At 42.0% G+C, this 23,263-nt stretch overlaps 1 protein-coding gene across 1 annotated transcript in view; it reads right to left on the bottom strand.

Annotated features, from left to right (window-relative positions):
- The window catches only part of eif3ea (eukaryotic translation initiation factor 3, subunit E, a), a 27,876-nt gene continuing 4,613 nt past the window's right edge, over positions 1–23,263 (bottom strand). Inside the window, exons 4-13 of the mRNA XM_063879870.1 lie at positions 22,919–22,961; positions 21,626–21,730; positions 16,270–16,395; positions 15,814–15,938; positions 12,672–12,798; positions 11,350–11,451; positions 7,258–7,367; positions 1,849–1,951; positions 1,251–1,385; positions 1–158 (exon numbers count right to left, since the gene is read on the bottom strand). Of these exons, the coding sequence (XP_063735940.1) occupies positions 123–158; positions 1,251–1,385; positions 1,849–1,951; positions 7,258–7,367; positions 11,350–11,451; positions 12,672–12,798; positions 15,814–15,938; positions 16,270–16,395; positions 21,626–21,730; positions 22,919–22,961 (1,012 nt within the window). The 3' untranslated portion in view covers positions 1–122. The remainder of the gene's footprint in view (positions 159–1,250; positions 1,386–1,848; positions 1,952–7,257; positions 7,368–11,349; positions 11,452–12,671; positions 12,799–15,813; positions 15,939–16,269; positions 16,396–21,625; positions 21,731–22,918; positions 22,962–23,263) is intronic.

Raw genomic sequence — 23,263 nt, forward strand, 5'->3', positions numbered from 1 at the left:
TTACGTTGGTCACTTTTATTGAATTGGTGATGACTAAAAACAAGTCAGCAATGTGCTTCATGAGATACAAAGTTTGGAAAAAGACAGTGTAAAACAGAAAGGATCCATCTTCACTGCGTGGCTTAAAATCCAGTTTCCTGACCGGCCCAGTTGGGTGTCTGCAACAAAGAAAAAGAAGAACAATTATTAGATGACGGATAGCGATCAAAACAAATGTTTGTGGGAAATGTGAAAAAGTAACATACATGTGCAAGCAGTTAAGTGCTGACGTTTTTCTCTGCCAGAGTTGACAGGGACCCTAAGCAGCCACCCCAGATGGAAGGCAGTAAATGCTCTCTATATGTAAGCGATTTGTAGCCTTGAGGACAGCAGGATGTATTGGTGCTCTGCAAGTCGTTTGCAGACTCTTTTGTCTAATTACAAAAACTCCTTAATGAGGGGGGTCTTTTTCTCTCTTTTTTTGGGGTTATGGCAGCACTCCCGCAGCAGATATTCAAACAATATGGTTAGGATTAATAATAGAGCACATCAAGAGATAGCCACTGGAGAGTTAAAAAGTGAACATTTAACATGTCTGTTGTAACTCTGTGGCCTTGGTGCCATCAGGTGTCGGTGCCCATCAATCTGATTTGACAGACGTGCGTGTCTTCAAGGAGTGGGGAGGCAATAGCTCACTACTCAGAGTATGTGCGTGATTATGACACTGTGTAGTTGGGAGTGCTTAAACGGTCCTACATACCACTAAAACACACAAGGTCAACATCAAAAACACACTTAAGTGGGATGACTGGACCCTGAGCCAGACATCTGCAGCAGGTCCTAAGTGCAGGGAACTCCAGGCTTTAAGTAATGTTAACCGAAAGCCTGTGTGAGGGTCCACCTTATTTACGCTGCTGAGCTGAGTCACAGAGGCCAGGCATCTTTTTATGGTTGTTTGGAATCTACCTTGTCATTAAGCCTTTGAAGAGCAATGGAGAAGGATGAAAGCGTCAGCTCTGTTAAACTTGCTCTTACTGGCTTATTTCGTGTAAAGAGAGCCTTTGTTGATGGTTGTTCATCAACATTCTTTGGCCTTGTTCTTTCGAGCTGATCATTTCAAACACTTTGAACTGGCCCTGAGTTCGTGTTGACCTTCTCGGTCAATCTGATCGGTTTAAAAAAAAGGGAAAAAAAGGGGAGGGATGGTTGCCTTCAGCGACAGCCTGTGAAGGGTGTGCGTTTTCTTTGTTTACAGTGTGTGCGTTACTCACCTCAGTCTTGGTGCTCTGGGCCTGCTTTTTCTCAATGTTCATGGCCAACATTTGGCTGCGGAACGAGAGGCTCTTGGTCTTCTCAATCACCTGCTGGTAAGGTGAGACGGCGTTGTTCCCCATGACCACATGGCCCTAGAAAAACGGACAAAAAGCACAAAGGTTTCACAAAAACGATAAAAAAAGCCAATGACATTTGGTTTTGCAGACACGCCGTGCTATACAAACACCACCCAGTGGTCCTGTTCACATCGACTCTACTGTAATTCTATGTCATTCTGGAGGACTGGGCTATGATTTTGCTGATTACAGAGAACTGCTGTGATCTGGAGACCAGAGCCTGCTGGTTCAACAAGGAGCCTCGCTAAACGGACCTAGCAAGGGTGACATATTATGGTTACGATGTCCTTACCCTTCAATTACAAAATCAGGACATAAATAATGCCGCCCATGCCTCTGAAGTCACACATGAGGAGCATCTAAAAGCTATTTGACTGTCAGTAACACCCCCGGTTTGGTAGAGGGACATTTAAAAGGCTTTGATTCATTAGATAAGTGCCGAGCCGGCTAATTGAGGAAGAAGACGGGGAGGTCTCACCAGTTTGGAGTCTATCTTCGCGTCCAGCCTGGCGTTGCGGATAAGATTGACGATCCATCTCTCAGCGTCCTCGGGCGTCATGTTCAGTTTGTCTGCCAGCATGCTGTTGAAGAAACATAGATGCATGAGACTCGAGCCCGTCTATGATACGTCGTTCGAGTCAAAGTTGGATTTTCCTAGTTGAGGTAGCCAATTTCTGACCTACAATCAAACCTCTGACCTCCAAGCGCTCCAGGCACACCACAGCAAACAAAAACATGGCGCCTAACTGAGGTTTCTTTTGCAAGTGCACTCAGTTAAACTCTTGGCATAGCCTCCCCTTTTTGGAGGGACAGGTTTTCAGATGGATGGATTGTCTTTTAGTTGATGGTTTAAAATGTGGACGTCCAATGTTGTGTGATATCAGACAACTATTATTTCATGAAGTCATGGTAGAGTGAGTTTATCTGAATTTAGGAAGGTCACCTTTGAGTGGCGCTTCATGTACTTTTTCCTGCTAGAAGGTTGAAAATAATTCCTGAATGCATGGACAGGTTGTCCCCAAAAAATGAAGAGAAGACGCAAGAATCCTAGCCATGGCAGAATGAGATTACCATATACTTTTGAGGGAGCTAATTTTGACTTGTACACTCAAAGGAACTACTAACATTATTACTAAAGTACGTCTGTCTTTACCAAAATCTGTCTCTAATCTGCACAGGGCTTTTATTAAAATCGCAGACCGTCACTGCAGCTGTTACAAATACCTCAGTGAGAGAAGTCATTTGCAAACGGAGACTTTAATTAAACCGGCCTGCTAGTGTTGATGCATATATGAAATATGGCGTAGCACCGAATAACTCTCAGTCAGCAGCGCACTGCACCATGATGGATGCTGCACATTAGGTGCCAAGCGACATTATTTTCCCCTGACATCGCTGATAAGTGGCCGACATATTGTGTTGGGGCAAAAGGTGTACAGAATGAATCGCACCCGAAAAACACTTCTAATGGACGCTTGATTTACAGACTTGTAGGAATAAGTCAATTAGACGTGCTGGGACGACCCCATGTTGTGACCCCCGTGGAGACTTTTCTTATTATTATTATTCTTGAGCCATTGTGCTGGACACACTCCCCACCCCATGTGGAATTAAAGGCCGTCAAGACACACTGGTCAAACGGGGACTGTCCCCTCGAAAACGAAAGCCAGGTTGGAGACCGGCCCGCTCTTTGATAAAGCTAGACTTGGATGTGTCACAGCAGAAAGGCGGGGGGGTGCTGGCATTCTTTGATCCAAAGCTTTCGACAGTGCAGCTGGCTTCCCTTGTGGCTTTCAAAATAACTAGACCCCCTCTAGATACCCCCATCTAGACCCCCTTCCCCCAGCGTTTCCTGCCTCATTCCTCCTGCCTGACCCCCACCACCCTCCACGCCTACTGCATTTCATATAAGGGCCCCAATAAATATCCTCCACCCTTATGTGCACTGCCCACAATTACTACAGGGACCCCTACCTCTCATCTAAAAAAAAAACAAGACCCCTCCCACTTCGCGGAAAAGAAAAACACACGTACTTAATGAAAGACAAATTTGACATTGTGTGTAGCCTGTGTGTTTGTTCAAAATAATAGGGGTTATAAGGCCTTTAGAAAAACAGTTTACTCTGCTAATTATCACTTCCTGGTCCATTCATCACATTTTGTGCGCTAGAATCTGAACACACACCACTTCTCATGCCATGGCTCTGCAAACACACCCCACCAGCAGCATTACCGACTTTCCCTCTCAGACTGGGACTCATTTAGGACATTCTGTTGGTGGAAAGTAGCTTTTGGGATTTGTGATAATGTTTTTCTTACCTCAAAGCCCAAAGAAAAAAATACTACTACTCTCTTACCCATGAATGTTGGTTAAACGGTGGCAAAACCACATAAACCAGGGGAAGGGAAATGATGTCAGTGTCTGGATGGGGCATTTAAGGCACAAACAAAAAGTGAGAGCATTACTTCAGCATAATGAGCAAAATAAGGCTTGGTCTCCGAGTGACGGTGCATATCTCTCAACACTTTCACCACAGCGAGAGTGATGCAGGCTGGATAATGAGATGGAAAAACAGCAGTTGTGAGATGATTCATGAGCATCTCAGCAGCCTGGAGGAGGGGAAAGGGAAACGGAGAGGCTGATGAACCTGTCACTCACACGACAAGCTACTAAAATAGCTCTGCTGGCCAGCTAAATACATGTCAGGGCCTAAAAGAAGATGATGCTTGACAATAAAATTGCTCATTTGGATCATAATTGGAACCCAACAAGTTTGGGAGTGTCAGCTGTCTAATAAAGCAGGTTTAGGTTTGTGATGGCTAACATGTCAGTGTTCATAGCAATAACACATTTTAATTAGAGGTATTATAAATCTTATATTACTATTCCATATTTTCATTTAAATCGGCATAGTACATTTTTTTGCATAATTATTGCTATAAATCTTTACAAAGATGCAAAAAACAACATGAAGTGGGACTTTTTACTGGCAATTATGAGCCTCACAATATATATTTATTTGCCCACCCCTGAATAATGCTCTATAACAGTACACACCTGTTAAGAGCGCCACTCTGACATTTTCACTGACATTCACTTATTTATTTAACAATCAAGTAATCTTAGGCCAACCTGAATGAGCTTTGTTATCGGTTCCCATGTTACCCATGTGATTAAGTGATTGCTGCGCAGGGGGTTCTGGGTGTTTTGTTTGGCAATTCAGTAAAGTGGGGGCACATGTCAGTCAAGTCCAGGTCAGATATGATGATCAAAACAAACATGATCCGGTTTCCTCGCCGGGGAGTTACACTAACCCCTAACCCCTCTAAACGTGATCCGTGCGCCATAACACAGGAACACGGGGTTCCCCCAAAAGGCCGAGGGCCGTGGCCCGTATCTGCCGAAGTCCTCTAATCTAATTTATAAACCAAAGTCTGGCAATGTTTTCCTCCCATGAAGGACATTTGTATATCAGAGAAGGGTTATCTCATTGTCTCTCAGAGGTGCATAGCAGCTACCTCAACCTTAGGGGTGAAGGGAAGACAAGAAAAAGAGAGAGGGAGGGAGATATTAGTGGGAGCTGGGAATGGATCAGACTCATACAACTGCTACTATTGACATCCTTTGGCCCTTAAGCCAAGCAGACAGCCTCCATGGCGGGTTTTATTTTACACAGCCATGATTCTATTCCTTGAGGGAGAGGGGATCACTTTCATTTCGACCCCTTACTGACTCCTGAGCTTTCGACTTAAGGCTAGGGTACTCCTTTGGGTCTCACTTGGAGAGAGGGGGTCAGACATTGGGCTCTAACTGCATTAGAGGAGAGAAGAGAATGGGGGATCCTTCTGAAAAGCAGCTCCCTTCAACACAGCTGGCCTGAAAATAGTTGTTAAACACTAACATATGAGGGTGTTTGGGAGACTCCCGAGCCATTTTGGAGCAACCTCGCCTTCGTCTTGGGTGAAATTGATTTTTCAGGGAAACCAAAATGATTGTGTGGTCTTTTTAATGACTCAATTGTGAGGTGGAAAGATCTTCAGTGTTAGATCCAAACACACAGGACACTGATTCCAACTACCAAAGAGCGATTGTGTACAAATACAATATTGAGGGAAAAAAATGGGTCCAAATGATTATGTGTCTGAAGCATTTATTCAAAATGTCCAAGGACAAGTGTGCGTTCGAGGTCATAGAAGGGTCTCACCACTGAGGGAACGACCAAGGAAATAAACCCTGTAAATCAAACAAGGAAAACAAAGCCAAATTGGAAACACACACAGAAAAAAAGTCTAGACAAAAGGATGTGTGTGCATGCAATTACAAATACAGGCTGAAATTCATTTCCACTGCCTACCAAACATTTTACATAAGCCTTTATTGCGTAAAATAACTCAATTACGCCAGCTTTTTGTCTACTTTTGTGTCCTACGCTTTAGGCAAAAAAGGGCGAGCTAAAAATGTGAAACCATCATGGCCAACAGCCGTAAAAATGTCCTCATTAAAAACAGCCATCAAATTCATTTGAGTCCACGCTTGGGTGCAACACAGCTTCTGGGTAGAGGACTAATGACTTGGAAATTGGGAGTCTTTCAGAAATAGACATGTTTTGTCCAATCGTCATAACACCACCAAAAATAAACACAGAAATCCCGGAAACTGCGCCTGATACGAGTTCCTGCTTCAGAGGCGTCAACGAAAGAAGAATTTTTAAAAAAAAGGTGAAAAGTAGAGAAATCACCGTTTTACTTCCTCTTTCAGTGTTACCACTAACTTTTGTGGTCCTTAACAAGTAAATGGATCCAATTGCAGTAAGTCTGCCAAAAAAAGAACCAGGACTCCTAATCAATTCCAGACAATCTGCAACTGGAGATTTGGAAGGGGCCTGATCATGTTCCATGGTTCAACCTTGACTACAGACCTCCACGGCTCTATGTAACAGTCAGTGCAATCCCTGCCATGTCGACAGAGGTAAATCATTTCTTTTCTCGTACGATATTTGATTCTTCAAATCTTCATATCGACTATAAATTTACTTTCTGAAGCCACCTTGTACATTAAAATATTAAGGATACACAAGTGTTCGTATGCATAACCAAATATCAGAGATCGGATTCAGCACAAATCCACTGTTCAAACACGGGGATTAATGGGTTACAAGGTTGAATGCTGCGTCTTTATCTTTCTCACTCTCTGAAATTGATGTAAGGAGGCAGCCAATCCTATAATCTCTCTTAATTGCAGACAATTACTATAATCTTTTTACTCTCTCCGCTAATGCTCACTGTAATTTGCACTTACTAAATTTCATGGTTTTGGTGAGGCATCCAAGGTCAATTTTATTTTAATGCAACAAAACTGCATTTTGAGCTAGGAGTCAATAAAGACTTTACAAACCCTTTGACCTTCATTCATTCATTCATTCAAAGCAAAGAAGCTGAAAGATTGTTGCCCGTTACGGCACATGGGAACATCTAACATTGTCTAACCCCCACCTCTTCCTAGGAGAGAACGCTCTGGGAATGGCCTCAGACAGGTGGTCTTAAAATTTTAGCGAGCAGAGCAACCTGTGGAGACCTGGAAGCACTTAAACCTCCCAACAGTTAATCCTGGAGATGTGTGGGGTCAGCATGGCTGTTTATAGAAGGGGCAATAAACACTTATCAGTGAGTAAAATTCTACTAAAACACAAAGCCAATGTTCTTACTTCCTGTTTACAGACTGTTTACCAAGTCTGGTGATAGTCAATCGGACTTCCTGTTAGTTTTTAAAGGATGTGTGTCTGAATCCTGCAACATGGTTTAGGATGGGAACGCAATTGTTGTGTCCGCAAAACTTCAATTTGCAGATGATAGTTTCGCTTAGTTTAGATTGCATTGCGCAACTTACTTGATGCTAATGCACTGGTGGATTCTGCAGAAGGTCTCGAAGATGAAGAGGCGGGCGTTCTCAATGAAGTCCTCCAGACAAGCAACCAGGAAGAAGTCATTCACAAGGACCTGAGAGACAGAAAGCATGCAGTTTGAAGATAATACAGAAGTTATTGTGTCTGTTTTTGGTCTACTTCAAAGTTTATTTTACCATCATTTAAAGAGGTTTCAACGCAGTCTATGTATTGGTTGTACCTGCAAATGTCATTTGATACTAGAGGTCCCAGAATATGAGGGGCAGGAAAACAAATTATTATCAATTACTTAAAAAATTCTGGCAATAATTGTACATTTTTTAGCATTCTGTAAGCACCCGTGATCTGGTTTTATGCTCGATTTAGCATTAGTAACAGAACAGCGACAGTAGTTGGTTACCTGGCTGAACATTTGGAGGATCACTGTCGCGGCTCCTGACTGTTCCTTTACTTGCTACAAAATATAAAAAATAATCCGCTGAGAAGAAATTCCCCAAATCACCGTTGTCGCGTTTTGTAAATTATTTTTTGATTATGTGCAACGTCGAGCACGTCCTATTTATTATTATTTCAGAAGTTTATAGTGACAATCTAGCTGGGCATTCTTCAAATTGAACAGCAATGAAGAGTCATGAGTGTAGCATTACAAGTTTCAAAGTGGTCTGCTTCTGGCAGTCTGGTGTCTTGTTCAATAAAGGAAATAATCTTTTTAATAAAATCTAAATGACAATCCCTTGTTGATGAATGGTGAAAGTAAACAGGAAAGGCAGAGCCAGGCCGGCTACATTGACGTCATCATCAGGTCTGTTTTAAATACAATGATGAGGGGACCATTTGTGAGGTAATACTCCTAGAAGGTGCTTCAAATAATCAAAAATTCCAATTCTTCAACCACCACGTGTGAAGATGCGGTAAGAGCATAGCAAACCGCAGAGAAGACCACATTGTCGGAGACTTATCACCCGTCACCTAGTGCTGGTTCAGTGTCGGCTCCACTGTGCAGGATCGCCAGTCATCCAACAACTGTAGCACCAGCAGTCCAAATAAACTCACAGATGAGAGCAAGTCTTTTCAGGCGTCCACGTACTGCATCACCTGTGGCTTGTTAGAATCAGAAATACAGCCTTACTTGGACTCTTTGACACCACTGCATATGGCCAATTCCTCCACTGTAAAGGCTCATGACCGAGCTATGGACCCAGAGGTACCACTGTGTGAAATGCTCCCACTTCTCACTGCATTCCGACTCTCCATCGAGTGCTATTTCACATCACAGACCCCGAGCTTCAAAAGCCCTCAAAAAATTACCAGCGCTTTGTTTGCTTAAGCTTACAAAATCTGCTATCTGCGCAGAGTTCTGCTCAAATGAAGCCCAACTATATGGCGCTATCAGGCAACGCACATTTCAGATATGACAGCGCTTATCTTACGCTGATACACTTTGAACAGTTAAGTGCCTTAATTACTGTCATATGGGATTCAGACCACAAAGCTTAAACAAATTCTGAAAGGGGCTTGAAGGGCAATCTCAAAGGCCTGACTATAGGTGGGCCTATACTTTTCAATCTTTGACATGCAAGCATCTAACATCTGACAGTGATTCTACATCGGGGTGGGGTGGGAAAGAAACAAAATTAGACCTAAAACCGTCAGAACAAGACAATTTAAAATTTGAAAGCACCGAAGACAGGAGAGCTGAAAACAATACCCATATCTTGCTATTACAGCAATCAGTTATTATATCTGTGCCACTCTTGCCAATGGCTCAACATTGATGCATTACAAATGTTCATCAAGACGAGAGCCCATCCCAAAGGGGTATCCGTTTACCCTAATCACTCCGCAGTCCATAAACCTTCCCTTTACCTCTGAAATAATGGGCTTTTTAAAAGCTTGCGTATGAATTCAAGGGGGAAAAAAATGGCATTACTGACTTCAAACAAGACCAGTTTGGTGGAAAATGTTTGCAGACCATCACAGGTAATGCATTTAACGTGCTGTTAAACATTTTTTGGAACCACCCAGCTTGATAGACCTGCTTGTGAAATGAATGAGGTCAATGGAGGTCTTGTGTGCCTACTGGACATGCTCTGATAAGACTGACATGTAAGCCAGTGTTAAAAGCACATGGAATAACTTGGGCTCTGACCTGAGAGGTAGTTTGGTTAGGAGTATCTGTTTTAACCACAGTAGGCTCTTTGTAAACAGAACCCCACTAGGCGAGGTCAAGACCAGCCCGGAGAGTTCCTAAAAAAGTGCGTGCAAGTGTTTAACAAGGTCAGTGATTGAGTGCTTGAGTCATGTTTTAGCTGAAATAGGATACAACTCTTAATATTGTTGATGGTACATTTCATCATTTGGATATGGCTTTGAACAGGATAAATCTTATTTTCTCTTGGAACATGCGTTGGATTTTTTTCTGACCGTGGAACAGATTTTTTTGAGGGTATGATTAAGTAAAAAGTAATCTTCTCCAGTGAGTTTTCATGTAACTTCATCATTTGTTAAACACTGATTAGGGAAGCTAAAAACTCCTTCTATTAGATAAAAAACATGGTTAAAGTGAAACGGAACCGCCAGCAAACCGCTGACATGATTTATAAACATTTACTCCTGGGAAAAAGCCATTTGATCAGGCCAGATGTTTTTCATTTTGAAGGTTTATCGTCAAGAGGCAAAAAAAAAAGAGAAATGGGCCAAATAACCCAGGGCAATGCCTTTTATTCCTCTCTAGGTCAAAATTATCAAGTCCATTGGGAAAAAACAAATTACAGTTTGTGAGCAAAGAATGAACAACAAAAATGTTAATTTCGCAAAATATGCATACAGCACAACACCGGTTAGGACACCTGCTCTGTCTCTAAAATCGGACTAGCCCCAGAACCAGGAAAGTTCCACTTATGCCATCAATGCGACACATCATTTATCATTCTTCTGAAGAGTCATTCTTGGTACTGTGCACAACCAATGTACCCAATGGAATGGAAATACAACTCGCTAAATATCGCTATACATGTTGCACAGAAAGCAGTTTTGGCAACATTTTAGAAGACTAATATTTAGACAAAATGGAAGAAAAAAATGTATAAGAGAAGGTATCATTTCCAGTTTTTGCTAAATAAATGTTAATACAGCCTTGAAGCAATGTTGAAGGCAGAGTATGTATGAAAGTAGTTTGTGCTGATGTTGAACTGCACTGGATTATACCGAGACATAAATTATAGAATTGTTGATAATGTTAAAGATTGGTATGGATATGAAGAGGGTAATGCTACACAATGAAAGTGGAACAGTAACTTAGTGAATGTTATTCCTTGACACTATGCATGTTTGATCCATCTTTTGTAAGTGCTGTGTGTTTCTTAAACAAATGACAAAATGGCATGTGGCGTTTGGTCTACTGAAGCTGTATCTAGAATGAGAAGCGTGTCAGAACCGTTCTTTAACACATATTGTGCTAACAGAGCATAGCCACAAGTGTTTTTGACAGAGGTTTAAAAAGTTACCCAATAGAAATGAAATCAATTTCTCACACTATGTTTTTCCACTGAAGTCTACATATAACTCGTCATGGATTAGTGTTCTGTGTGTTCATCTTTGTAGTGGACATACAAAGAGGACTTTTACAGTCATGTAATCCAAAATTGAATTAAACACTCTAAACGTCGGTGCTTTGACAGATCCCCCCCCCCCTTATAGTGTCTGCAGAGACTTGCTTATAAAGCTTTTACTGTTAACTACAAGCCTGATAGGTCAATTAAAGGCCACAGTCAAATCTGACAGAAGCCTGAGTCACACAGTGTCCAAGAGGATCTTTATATCCGATAGTCTGAGACACAGACTATGAGGGTTGTGTTTGAACGGGACCCAAGCAGAAGTCCATCATAAAACCCGCTGTGTGATCAGACAGAAGGTCATACAGAGATCCTGCGATTACTAACAATGTTTACCGCGATTCTCTACAGCTCAGGAGACCCAGATCCTCAGAAGACCTTTGTTGTGTCATGGAGAGTCACAATGATCCGAGACTTCTCATGGTCTGGGAACAAAAGGTCGGAACAGAAGTGCTTACTCACCGACTCGCACTCCCTTAGTTTCTTCTGGGCACTGTCAAAGTCAAAGTTCACGTACAGGCACTCCACAAACTCTGTAATAGGATCCTTGTAGGTGTAAGACTCCTGAAAAAGAAAGAATATACATAGAATAGAGTATTATGCCTTAGGACATTTATTTCTGAATCAAAGCTTCTTTAGCTTACAATTTTAACAATTTAATGTTTAGCTTTGTTAAGATAAACTGAATAAAGAAGACATATACTTAAGCATAGACATCATATTGAGGTTTATTCTGCAATCAAATAGAAATGAGTAATATCCAAATATAAACTGAAAGAAATACTTAGATGTGCATATTTGTAGTTTTTCCTGCTGTTCTTTTAACATTTTATTTGCCAATTCAGAGTATTTTATCCCTCAAAAAAAGGTTTTGTATTCTGTACCTTTCCTTAATGCAACATTTTAATTTAATCATACATTGATACTAAAACATTGAGAAATAAATACAATGAATGATACATTGACAAAGTTAGAGGAAATTATTTTAGAGGTGAATCCATCATGACTTTTTTGCATGTAAAACATAAAACCATCATGCTGCATGTGTGTTTATAACTAATGGACCACACATCGTTTTTGATTCTTCTGACGGGGGATCTAAAGAGTCTGTGCCTCTCTGGAAATCATAAATCCTAGTTTGGTTTAAAGTAATGACTAGATAGTGAGAAAAGCCACCTGCCGGGCACACAAGCTAAATAAAGATAACCATTTACAAAGGTCTGAGTGAAAACACATTTCGAACTCAAAGACAGAGACCCAGCCTCACCAGAGGCCACAAAGCAGAGAGCACTGGGCGTATGTTTTAAAGATTACCCACAACCCAACAAGAGAGTGTTAAGACCTCTGGAGTAGCTGCGATCAGTGGTGGAGAAGGCATAGCTACAGTAGCACATTCATCAGAAGTAATGTGTTCTGAGCTAGGAACAAATACTTACACCACCTGAGCTTAAACAAAAGGAAGCCGTAATATGCTATTGGTTTACTTGGTTTGGGAATTGTTTAGATTTTAATTATTTCAGTTTGGCTTATTGATTAAGGTTTTTGATTTCTGCTCTTTAAAAAGGGGTCACATGCCTACTCACAAGAAAGCCATAACCCTAACCCTTGGTTACCAGGCATTTTGGATTCGGTTCTCACTCTGTACAGAATTTTTTTCCTTACCCTATGTATTTACTGGTCGGACTGTTACTCATCCTCTAAGGCAGGGGTGTCCAAACTACGGCCTATAAGCAAAGACTTGATGACCGTGTACACTTTGTTGTAAAATAAAAAAGATGTAATACCTGCTGGATGACCTTCACCAAATCCTTCAGGACCTGCCGACGCTTGCGGACGTCCTTGTTGGTGATGATGGCTGTGGTCAGGTAGCGCAGGATGTGTGGGCACATCGTCTGGATAGCATTGAGGTATCTGGAAAGTGAAGGATAATCACTGAAGTAAGCAAAGACATGATCTTTACAAGGACACGTAATAGAACATCTTGGCTGCCTATTGGGCTCCTGGCATTTAGAACACAGGGGAAGCCTTTGCGGCTAAAACAGATAAATGTCCTGACAGGACCCCTTGCTTCTGGACATGGGTCCCAGGTTTAAGCCGTCTCTTTCATTAGTGTCCTACCGAGAGGGGAAGAGGAAAAGGAAACCCTGGCTAGAAGATATAGATCAGTGAGCAGGGACCTGCCCAGTAGCTGAAACACAATCCATCGGGGACTGATGTTTCAACCACAGGTCAACTAGCTAAGGGCTGAACACAAGAGACAGGACGTTGCTACAGGCTGACTCTAATCCCACACCAACTGTGGAGACAGGCTTCTGTACAAGACAGCATGTAAGGTCTGCACACACACACACACACACACCACTTTGCTAGTCAAGATGGCAATCAATCAACATTAACTATGCCACCAAAACTCCTTAGTGTTTCTTAATATCCATCTTTGAACTTTACCCTCCACCCAACCCCCGAATTGATCAAATTAGATCTGAAAAGAGGAAGTGGAGTGGGCCCCCTCAGGTCTCCTATAGCTGAGGCCGGAGGAACACATGGGGTTCAGAGAAAGAGTGCCGACAGCGGTTTAATTAGTTGAAACAATTAAAGGGACAGGGGGACCTGTGGCAGTAGTGATGTAGAGTCTAAAAACAGCAGTGGGCTGCTGGCAAAGCCATAGGCGTTCTGGTTCCCCCTGTCCCTCCCTCCTTTTGTAGTTGCTTGACTCCCGTGGAAAACCGCAAAGCTCCGCGCTGTGTTCCTGATTAACTTACACCTACTCACTCTCTAGGGGGGGCTCCAATAGCAAGCGATCCTGCATGAGTCACTGTACCATATCTGCAGGGCATTCACCCAACTCCACTTAGGGGATCTTTTTGGGAGTTTTGAGGCAACAAGCATCGCTGCACTGGTTTGCTAAAGATGCTACTGAGGCATGCAGCCAAAAATATCAAGTATGAGTTCAGATTTCCTCTGTTAAAAAAGTGTGTGAGGGGGGGGTCTGGAGAACCCTAGGGGTCCGTAATGGAGTTCTTGTCAGTCTCCGGTAAAATGAGGAATAGTTTATTTTTGCTATTTATTTCACTTTGTAAGCAAACCCATTACTCAAAAGAAGAAGTATTCTGATCATGGGTTTCACTTCCTTTACTGTAGTTGGCGACTTTAGAACTCTTTTTTTTAGCATTTTCTAGTCTTTGAACCCCTAAAAGCACTATTTAACATATTGATACAAAAGTCACCATTCATACATTCACACACAAAGCGCCATATGTTCAGGGAAACAAACATTCACACACCGTAGACCGGGCCATCAGAGCAGAAAAAGTATCTTGCCAAAGGACACTTCGACACAAATATCAAATTTCTTATTGGAGGACGACCGAGCTACGTCCACCCTGAATAACAACCAATATCTTCTTCAGATGGAGGTCCAAAAAGCAAAATGTTATGAAACGGCTTGTGACCGTAATGTGTCATTTTATGGGTTTGTTGACACGAAAGCTTTTCAGAACCAATGACTAAAACGTTAGTTATATTACTGCATTAGAATTTCCCCAGTATGCACCTGTATTGTACTCTGTTACTGGGAATTGTTTTCCTTAAAGTAAGGAATCCACAAACAATTTTTGGGACCAAGATCTGCTGACTGCAGGGGTAAGGGAGGTCATATATGGAGCTGAAGGCCAGCTGCTGGTCACCGACTCAAGCCAAAGGAAGTACTGGTCAAAAGATGGGAAACAAAAGCCAAGCCTCAGCGGGGAAAACATGAGGTTTCAAGACTGTGAAACTGCAAAGCACACAAAACTACCTCAGTTTGTCCACACAGATGGTTGGGTGAGCTTTTCATGAGTAACTATTGGGCAGGCCTCCTTAATCATGCGCAATAAAATTAAAAACGGAGTAAAATTCAGGGAACCAGACATTTGAGAGCGCTGTGTTGTGGTCGCCTGTCATACTGTCTGTGGAGGCCAATCATCTGTACAATTATACAAGCCTGCAATCAGAACAGGGGGGGAGGGAGCAAAGACATCAAAATGGGCGGTGTGCAAATGTTAACGCAGTGTATAAAGTTTCCGATCTGCGATACACATGGCCTTGTTCCTCTACTTGGAGAGTAAACAGACCACACGAAAACACACACTTCTGAAACCACTTTAAAAATACCAGCGGGGTTCATGACGGAGCCCACCACCCAAAAAATGTGTTATTAAAGCAAATGGTTTTCTCTAAATCAACTTAATGTTAGAAAATCACCAACCTTTTCTCAAAAATCATCTTGGAATTACCATTCAGCAACATTGCAATTTAATTGCATATGACATAAAACAGAGAAAGATTTTTGAAACGTGAACACCACAAACATAGGTGTCCAATAGGTCCAAAACATACATACAAATGGTCACATTACCAACACAACTGAAGAAAATTACTTTGGGTTAGGTTGATCCGTTTTTAAAATACCAAAAGTGCCTGTACAGTCTCAGAAGCATTAAGTGGTAGCTTTTGGGTGAATTGACCGAAACACTAACTATGCCGAATCAATTAAGGCCTATTTTCAAACTCCTCTTGAATGAGTAAACGCAACATTTCTTTATGACTCACTGCTTTTCCGTGTGTAGCCGCTGCTGTTTGGTAGAAAAATGTTCCATGTCCAGCGTTCGTTTGGCTTTAAATATCACTCCAACTCACATGGAACCTCGATCAATGCTACGAAGCAACACCGACTACAGGGTTGCGTATTTTGCCAAAAGGAAAAAATAGCAGTCTATGGATCTATGGTACAACCAGGCTACAGAACCATTCCTTTCCTGTTGCAATTGTTTAGTGGAAAGGGATCTTATCTTTACAACTACTTCCTGGTATTCTTCTCAACATTTCCTGGATGTCAAATCTTGAAAAGGGATTTAAACAAGAAAGTTAATGATGAATGTTACTTACTGTGGCTGATACAAAAAGAGCTCAATGATGTTGTCTCTGCCCTTGGGGTGGTTGAAGAAGACAAAGAGGGACCAGTGAATGAGCCATGTCCTCTGCTGGAGTGCCTGGAGAGGAGAGGTGACCGACTGTACGGGACAAAGATAGAGAAATAGGCATGAGAGAGAAGAAAACGGGAAGGTGAAAGAGACAGTTCTTACAATGTTTTGCCTATCGTAACAACAGTTATTCTATGATTAAAAAGGGCACAAGAAAAAATAAGCCCTACCCTCCCAAACAGTCATCAATCAAACATGCAACCACTTCATCCTAAAATCCAGATCGAAGTGTTCTCATAAGTGTGTGTGGGTAAGGGGTGAGATGCCACAGCAGAGCGCTACTGAGAGTGAAATGTCGATATAGGAGTCTATGTAAGGAAATCTAAATGTGGTATCAAATTCTGAGAAGTGGGGCATTTACGTTGTTATCGATAGTCTCCCTCAGGCGGGTGAGGTCCTCCATGGCAGCCTCCCAGTTCTGCATCAGGATCTCAGAGGCCAGCTTGCCCCAGAGAGAGTTCAGGGCATTCCTGTCTGTAGCTGGGACCTTGGGAACAGACACAGTGTGTTATTAAAACCTGAAGCAAACAACATCTATTAAAAAAACAAACAGTTTTTCCACATTTTACTCCAACGGGTTGACATTCACAGTGAGGCCCGGTTGGAGTTTGCCACTGCTTGTTTGGCTTCAGTGGCACTTCTGAACGGTGCTGTCACTTTCCTTATTTAAACTGGATGAATGGATTAAAGTATGTCATCCTAAGGGAATGGAACTTGACAGAAAAAGATAAACGGATCATGAGAGACTGTTTAACTTTAATAAAACCAAATGTGCTGCTCTTAAATGCTACGAACGTTGCATAGAAGCTGACCATACAGTTAAATACTAGTAAAAAGGCACATTTGGACCATGTGTGTCACTGTGGTCTGAATTATTTGCTGGAAGTAAAACATTTTGTTTACTAGGTAGGGTAACGCTGATGGCTCAAAACGTAACGCATATCAGCAACAACAGATCATAGCACACTATATGGGCCTAGTTGCAGCAAGCATTGCACGTCTTTCATAAAGTTTGATGTTAAGATTCCAACAATTTGATATTATCGTTTCCATAGAGCTTGGGTACACAAAATAGAAAAATAGAGCAGTCAAATCTGATGAAGCCCTTTTTTTCACCGATATGACACAAGACTTTTCACATGCAAATCAATCCTGGTGTTAAAAAAAGAAAAAAAAGAAAGGCTATTTATAAAGTCAACAAAAAGATTTATAAAAAGATGTGGATCTTCCTACATTACACACCAGAAATAGCCAAACGTGTGCCATTGACTTCATTTAATTTAAAATGAGCCGACCACCAATCTGATGAGGGATGCAGGGAACTCTGCACAGCACAAGCTTTGATGGAAAAAGCTAATCACCTCCAACCGGTTAGAGCGCTAGCTAATATTGTGAGCGTAACATAGTGATGCCAATATGTTATTGAAGTAAACAAATGAGTCCAATGGAAGAATTTCAGGCAGGGTGGAGAGTATCTGAGAGAAACTTCCTCTGGTGTGAACTTTGGGATTTTCAGACCATTTACATGCACAAACACCTATATAACACACTAGAGGAAAACCCTCCAAAGCATAATATGCTCTGTAAAGCATCTGAAGGAAACTCTTTTAAGGCATCACTATACATTATTTAAGGTTGTTTTTTTAATGAAGAAATAAGGATCACTCAAAAAAACAAACCTGGACAGGTCTTGCACTAGAAAAGAAAGATGGGAACATATCTTATCGTAAGAGGCTTGGTGATTCCAACCTCTCTAAAGTGCTTAATATACATTAAACATTCGTACATGTTTCCAGTGAGATTTGTTTTGTTAAAAATGTTTTGCAAGCTTGACTCCAGTCGTGAGAATGATAATTACAATAGTCTCCCTCCATTACCTGTCGTTATCACAAGGTAATTAGGCAGAAATATGAACTGACGCTAACAAGACACATCTTTGTGAGCATAATCACTCTGAAAAAATGTCGCAGGCTACTGTTTCTGATTTCCAGAACAGCCTAAAACAAACAAAAAGGGGACTCAGGTAATGAAACACAGGTTGAGAATGCCTCTGAACCTCGGCCGAGGCAATCACTTGCAAGTAGTGGACATTGGAATACACCCCGAGGCACATGGGAAACTCTGCGCCACGGTGGTTCACGATAACGCCAAACACCAGGAGCAATGACATGAGTCAAGCAGGAAGTCAGGGTGGGTGTCTGCTGAGTGGCCAGAGAAACCGAGATCCTAACCACACACCCCCATAACCCATTGGACAGCCACTGAAGTGGACCGTGAGACACGACAGATGTCCGAGTAGAGGAAACACTAAAAAAAGAACAGGTTTCCGCTGGAACCCCACAAATTGGCGAGATTATTTGGAGATAGAGGGTTTCAGTTGCACTCTGATAACATTTCCACTAACGAGACGCTGGCAGGTAGGGGGGAAATATTTGGAAAATCTCCCCTAGTATTTCCCCGAAGGAGAACACAGAAACATGGGGTTTCCACGCATCCAGTCGAGCAGCAGAGTTTCTTTGATCACGGAGCACAACTTGGGTCCATTACGAATGAAAGTGCAGAAGTCACAAGAATGATCAGCATTGTAACAGCTAGAAGGAAAAAAAAGAAATTGGCTCCACTGCCGGTGGAAAGGTCAGCGTTTCATCTGTTGAAAGTGTTTTGTTTGTTATTTTTTTCCCTCTCCTGGAAGTCCCTGCCTGCTACGTTTGGCTGACCTCCAGGTCATTATGGCAGCCACACACACACACACACACACACACACTTTCAGTACCTGGGTTTTTCCAGCAGTTACCTTGAGTTTCCATTGGTTTGTGAAATGGGCACATTTTCGCTGACTGACCAGCAACAATAAATTGACTGTGCTGGGGATCCGTCGGGATACTCAATCTTTATTCTTAACATTCAATCCCTGCATTAAGTGATGATATGAATAAGTTGCTCTTTTCGGGCTAGGCCGCACTGTAACAAGACCTGGGGCATGGATTTTGCAAGGCTGGCTTCCTTCGTTTAATTGACTGGGTTTCCCACGTTAAAATGACTTTATGGAGCCTCACCTCTCCCATACGGGGGGAGGGAGAGACGGACAAGGGGCCTGTGAGGATGGGAGGTCCACTAAAGATGGAAAAGAGGGGAGGGAGCACTATACAGACTCCTACTAATGAAATCCATTTCCACCTTTTCCTCAGCTGAAAAGCCTCTTGCATTGTCAAGAGTAAGCAACAGATATCTAGTTACAAAGCCTGATCTGCCTGGAACTTAAAATGAGGGGTATAACAATTTGAGGGGTAAAAAGAAAAAAATAATCTGTGTTGGACTTTGTACAACATACCTCAATTAAAGCAATTTTGGTTTTATTTAGACTGAGTTGCAGAGCCATAAACAATTGTTGTTGGAACAGTGGGCTATATCCCTTGAAAGCTTTCGAAGACTTTCCTTAATGCCTTTTTTTTGTTTATTTCTTTAGGGAGTGGTAGTGGAAAGCTTGGGCGAATTACCCTTCATCTTGTCTCGGATGTGACTCTTCCTTCTGCAGATTTGAGCAGATCAGTGAAAAACCCATCAAATGAAGTACCCAACTGCTTTGGGTTAAGAGGGTTGTTTGTAGAGAAGAGGGTTCATCATCGCTCCGAGTGACTGCCAAGTTTTTCACTCCGACATATGAATGTGCATGGCCAGCCAGAGTCAGTGACATCCCAAAGACAACAGTGTAGTATCAGATGTCAATTAGCATGGGAACAAAAAGCCCGTCTTAATGTTTTCCTCTCTAATGAATAGACAAAATGTTGATCTTATTCTTGCCCATTCTCTCAGGGCTGGCTTTGGCATTAGTCCTTGCTTCGCCGCAAAGCTAAATGCTGAACCGAAGACAAACAAAAGCAGGAGGAGTCTTCCTTTGAGGACAAGTGAGTGACACTTGGAAAGCACTCACTATGGCAGCTGGTTCCACTGGTCATTATAGGGCACTCAGTTGAGTTGAACTTACTTACACTGGATGTCTTCAAAAGGGGTCAAAATAAAGCTACAATTGCGCTATAATTTGGGTTTATTTCAAATGGAGTCATAATCTAACCAACAGGGGAGGGGGTGTGCTACAAGCTTGAAGAGGCCCTACAATGTGACCTTGAAGGCAGCTTTGGAGTAGGCAACAATTGACTCCACCAAGGCGCACCTTGCGCAGGTGCAAGTAATGATGGAATCACCTTGGATACAAACCTTATGGATGCTGTAAAGTTCGCACCACTTCGCAACTTCCCAGCATAGAACTTGTGGTTGTGAGTCGAGGTACATATTGTATTTCCGCATTTCCCGGTTCCATTGGTTGGTTTTCTATTTAATGAAGAGTTGCTATACGATATGAGCAACACAATTACCTCTTGCTGTTATTTCCTCTAACTGACTCCATCGAAACCCGAGTGACTTTTCATTTCAAGTGTTTAAGTCACGTCACTAACGGACGCAGTGCTTCACAGCCGTTGGAAATGTGCCGTTTTAGCAGATCAACACTTTCTGAAAACCTCTCGTTGAAGGTAGCTTAGCCCAAAACTGTAGTTGTTTCTCCACATGTCTGCTACTCTGGAGAAATCAATAAGAATACCCATTACAGGAAGGATGTCGCTACCTGCTCTAGTTTGCATCTTTTTTTGTGAAGTAAAAGCTTAGATGAGGTGATAAAGATGAACCGTAAATCACACCTCATTAAAGCGAAACATGTGTTAAAAGTAAAACATCTGAAAGAGACCGCTATGAAGATGGGTTCATAACCCTTTCGCAGTTAAAACATCACATTATTTTTTATAAAATGTGGGGAAACTTTTTTTTCAAAAGGGGCCCTACTATAGTTTTGGAGTTTTCGCTTTCCTGTAGTCTTATATAGGTTAGTGTGCATGCAAATGGTCTGCAAAGGCTAAATTCCCAAAGTACCCTCCAGAGATGAAAACCCAGGCAACAAGTCTCTTTGTTTAGAGGAGGCAGAGATTGTGTATATCCACCAAAACGAGTTCTGACAGCACTGAACTGTGATTTTCTTTCGCTGCAAAACACACGTTTGCATTATGTTGAAAATAGTGATACTCTTTGAGTTGTTCAAACTTTTTCCTCCAGCTCAAATTGAATTCCTTATAAAAATAGAGAATATTAAAGAGTTGCGTAATGAAGATAGAGTATGTGAACAAAAACCCCTTGCAGAATGTGCGTACCCCTCTCTACACCAACTAAGAGATGCCTTGCATAACTCAAGCACTCCATAAGCGCAGAAGTCGTGAGGAGGGACTCTCTGGCCACAGCACTCCAATCAATAAGCTGTCTAGCAAGGCCCGCCCGTGAGAAGACTACAGACAGATTATGCAGTCCACCACTGATCACTTGGCCCAGTAAAATATCCTCCTCCAGTCTTAGAGCGGCAGACTCCCCCTAATACAAAAGACGTGCGGGGAATGGAATAGGCAATGACGTAAGCTTTTCACATTCAATTACTTCTAAGTGTTCTTTTCCTCTTCTGTGCAAGCATTGGCATTTTGAGGAATTAAAGCAATATGGCAAACATAATGTGATGTTCTTTTTTAATATGTCAGAGAAATGCCTTAAGCCAGTATATAAAATGTGGGTTGTAAAATACTACCGACACTCTCTTAAGTGGGTTTAGGCCTGCAGTCGTCAGCGAAACATCACTATTAAATCAGGCTAACTGTTGTTGAACAACAATGACAAAGACTTACCAAGACGCGGAAGAAGTAGAGGTACTCTGCAGCGCCGGAGTAGTTTCCACACTCGTACTGGAACTTGGCGTATCTGTACAGCGTGTCCAAGTACTCTTGACGAAACTTTAAGTGGAATAGAAGAGTATTAATATCACAAACACAGGAAACGGAAATCAGACAGAGTATACAATACATTGTTTTTAAATCAGACAATGGGCTTTGTAATTTCATGTAGCTGTGGTGCCCCCAGTTAAGTGACATATCCTTGGTGTGCCAGCGTAATGGTGATGCAGTTAAGAGCTAGAACGCTATGTGAATTTTCAACCTAAATATACAAACAATTTTGAAATTTGATTCCAGTTTCTCATCATCCAGCCTCTCAGATTATATTCCTTCATTTCTTTAGATAACAGTTACTCTTAAATCAATAGTTAGGGTTAAAGAAAACATTTAAAGACTTTACATGTGATTTAGTAAAACTGTGACTTTTTTAAGATTGATTGAACAAAATTAAGTCAGTAGTTCCAGCCTTAAAATGTTACTTCTCAAACATCTAGGCTACATCACATTTTAGGTCATAACTAAAGTGCACATTTAATTTTATTTTCACTCATATTTGTAGCACTATATTTTTCTGGATGTTGTGGCACACCACTCCCAAATGAATGTAGAGTAAACACTGCTATAGCGCGTCAGTGGTATTTTGCAATGAATGGCTAGATAATATTTCACTTTTGTAACAAAATTGCCACGAAGTGGTCACGCAAACTGAATTAAAAAAAAGGCATATGTACATATTTAGGGCTATCCTTTCAGGCCTGCTATATTTAACTGCCCTTCCTTCTGTCCAGTATCTCAGTGCCCTGACGTCAGGCCATTCACTAAAGGGTCAGTGTAATGCCCAAGCCTTTCCCACAGCGGGCCGAGGGGCCCTGAACCACGGCTGTGTGGAGGTGCACTGAGGACAGCGTGCAGGTCAGCGGGATACCGGAGTGGGAGAGGACCGACGGTGGGGAGGGGAGGAGGCCAAACATCACGGTAAATATAGAACCTCCGGCATTCTTGCGGCTCTATCCACGGGTCCGAGCTCCTCCGTTTATTCTTGACAATTCACCACAGAATGTAAATGTCCACAGGATTTGTGCAAGCCGTACAAACCCCGAAAATGAGTTAAGGGTTTTGGGAAGTAACTCAGCATTTCCCTGCCCCTCCCACATCGCGCTCCCCCCCATTGAGACAACTGTGGGTTCAAACAACAGCCATGGGAAATACAGTGGAGAAGTGAGATGTCAGCAGATCGGGCCAACTTACGTTATGTTTCTCTGCCAAATAGTCAAAGAGCATTCGTCCATCTCTGCAAGAAAAAAGCAAAAAGGAAGACAGTTCCTGCAGTTAGAGGCCGTTTAGCTTGAATGGCCGTTTGGCTGACATCCTGGTTTTTGGAGTCCAAATTCAGGTATATTTTTCCACTTCTGGTCAAAATCAAGAGATGGTTTTAGATGAAGACCATTTCACTTTTACAGTGTGATGGGCTGTTTATTACATTTGGTCTGGCTACTATGGAGCCATGCTAGCCCTGCCTAGGTCTGGAAAGGAAAGGGAGAACAGATTGTTCAGAGCTGTCTTTTACTCCCCATGGCAGTCAAAATAAAAAAG

This window comes from Eleginops maclovinus, chromosome 3, assembly GCF_036324505.1.
Source record: "Eleginops maclovinus isolate JMC-PN-2008 ecotype Puerto Natales chromosome 3, JC_Emac_rtc_rv5, whole genome shotgun sequence".
NCBI classification, from domain to species: domain Eukaryota; kingdom Metazoa; phylum Chordata; class Actinopteri; order Perciformes; family Eleginopidae; genus Eleginops; species Eleginops maclovinus.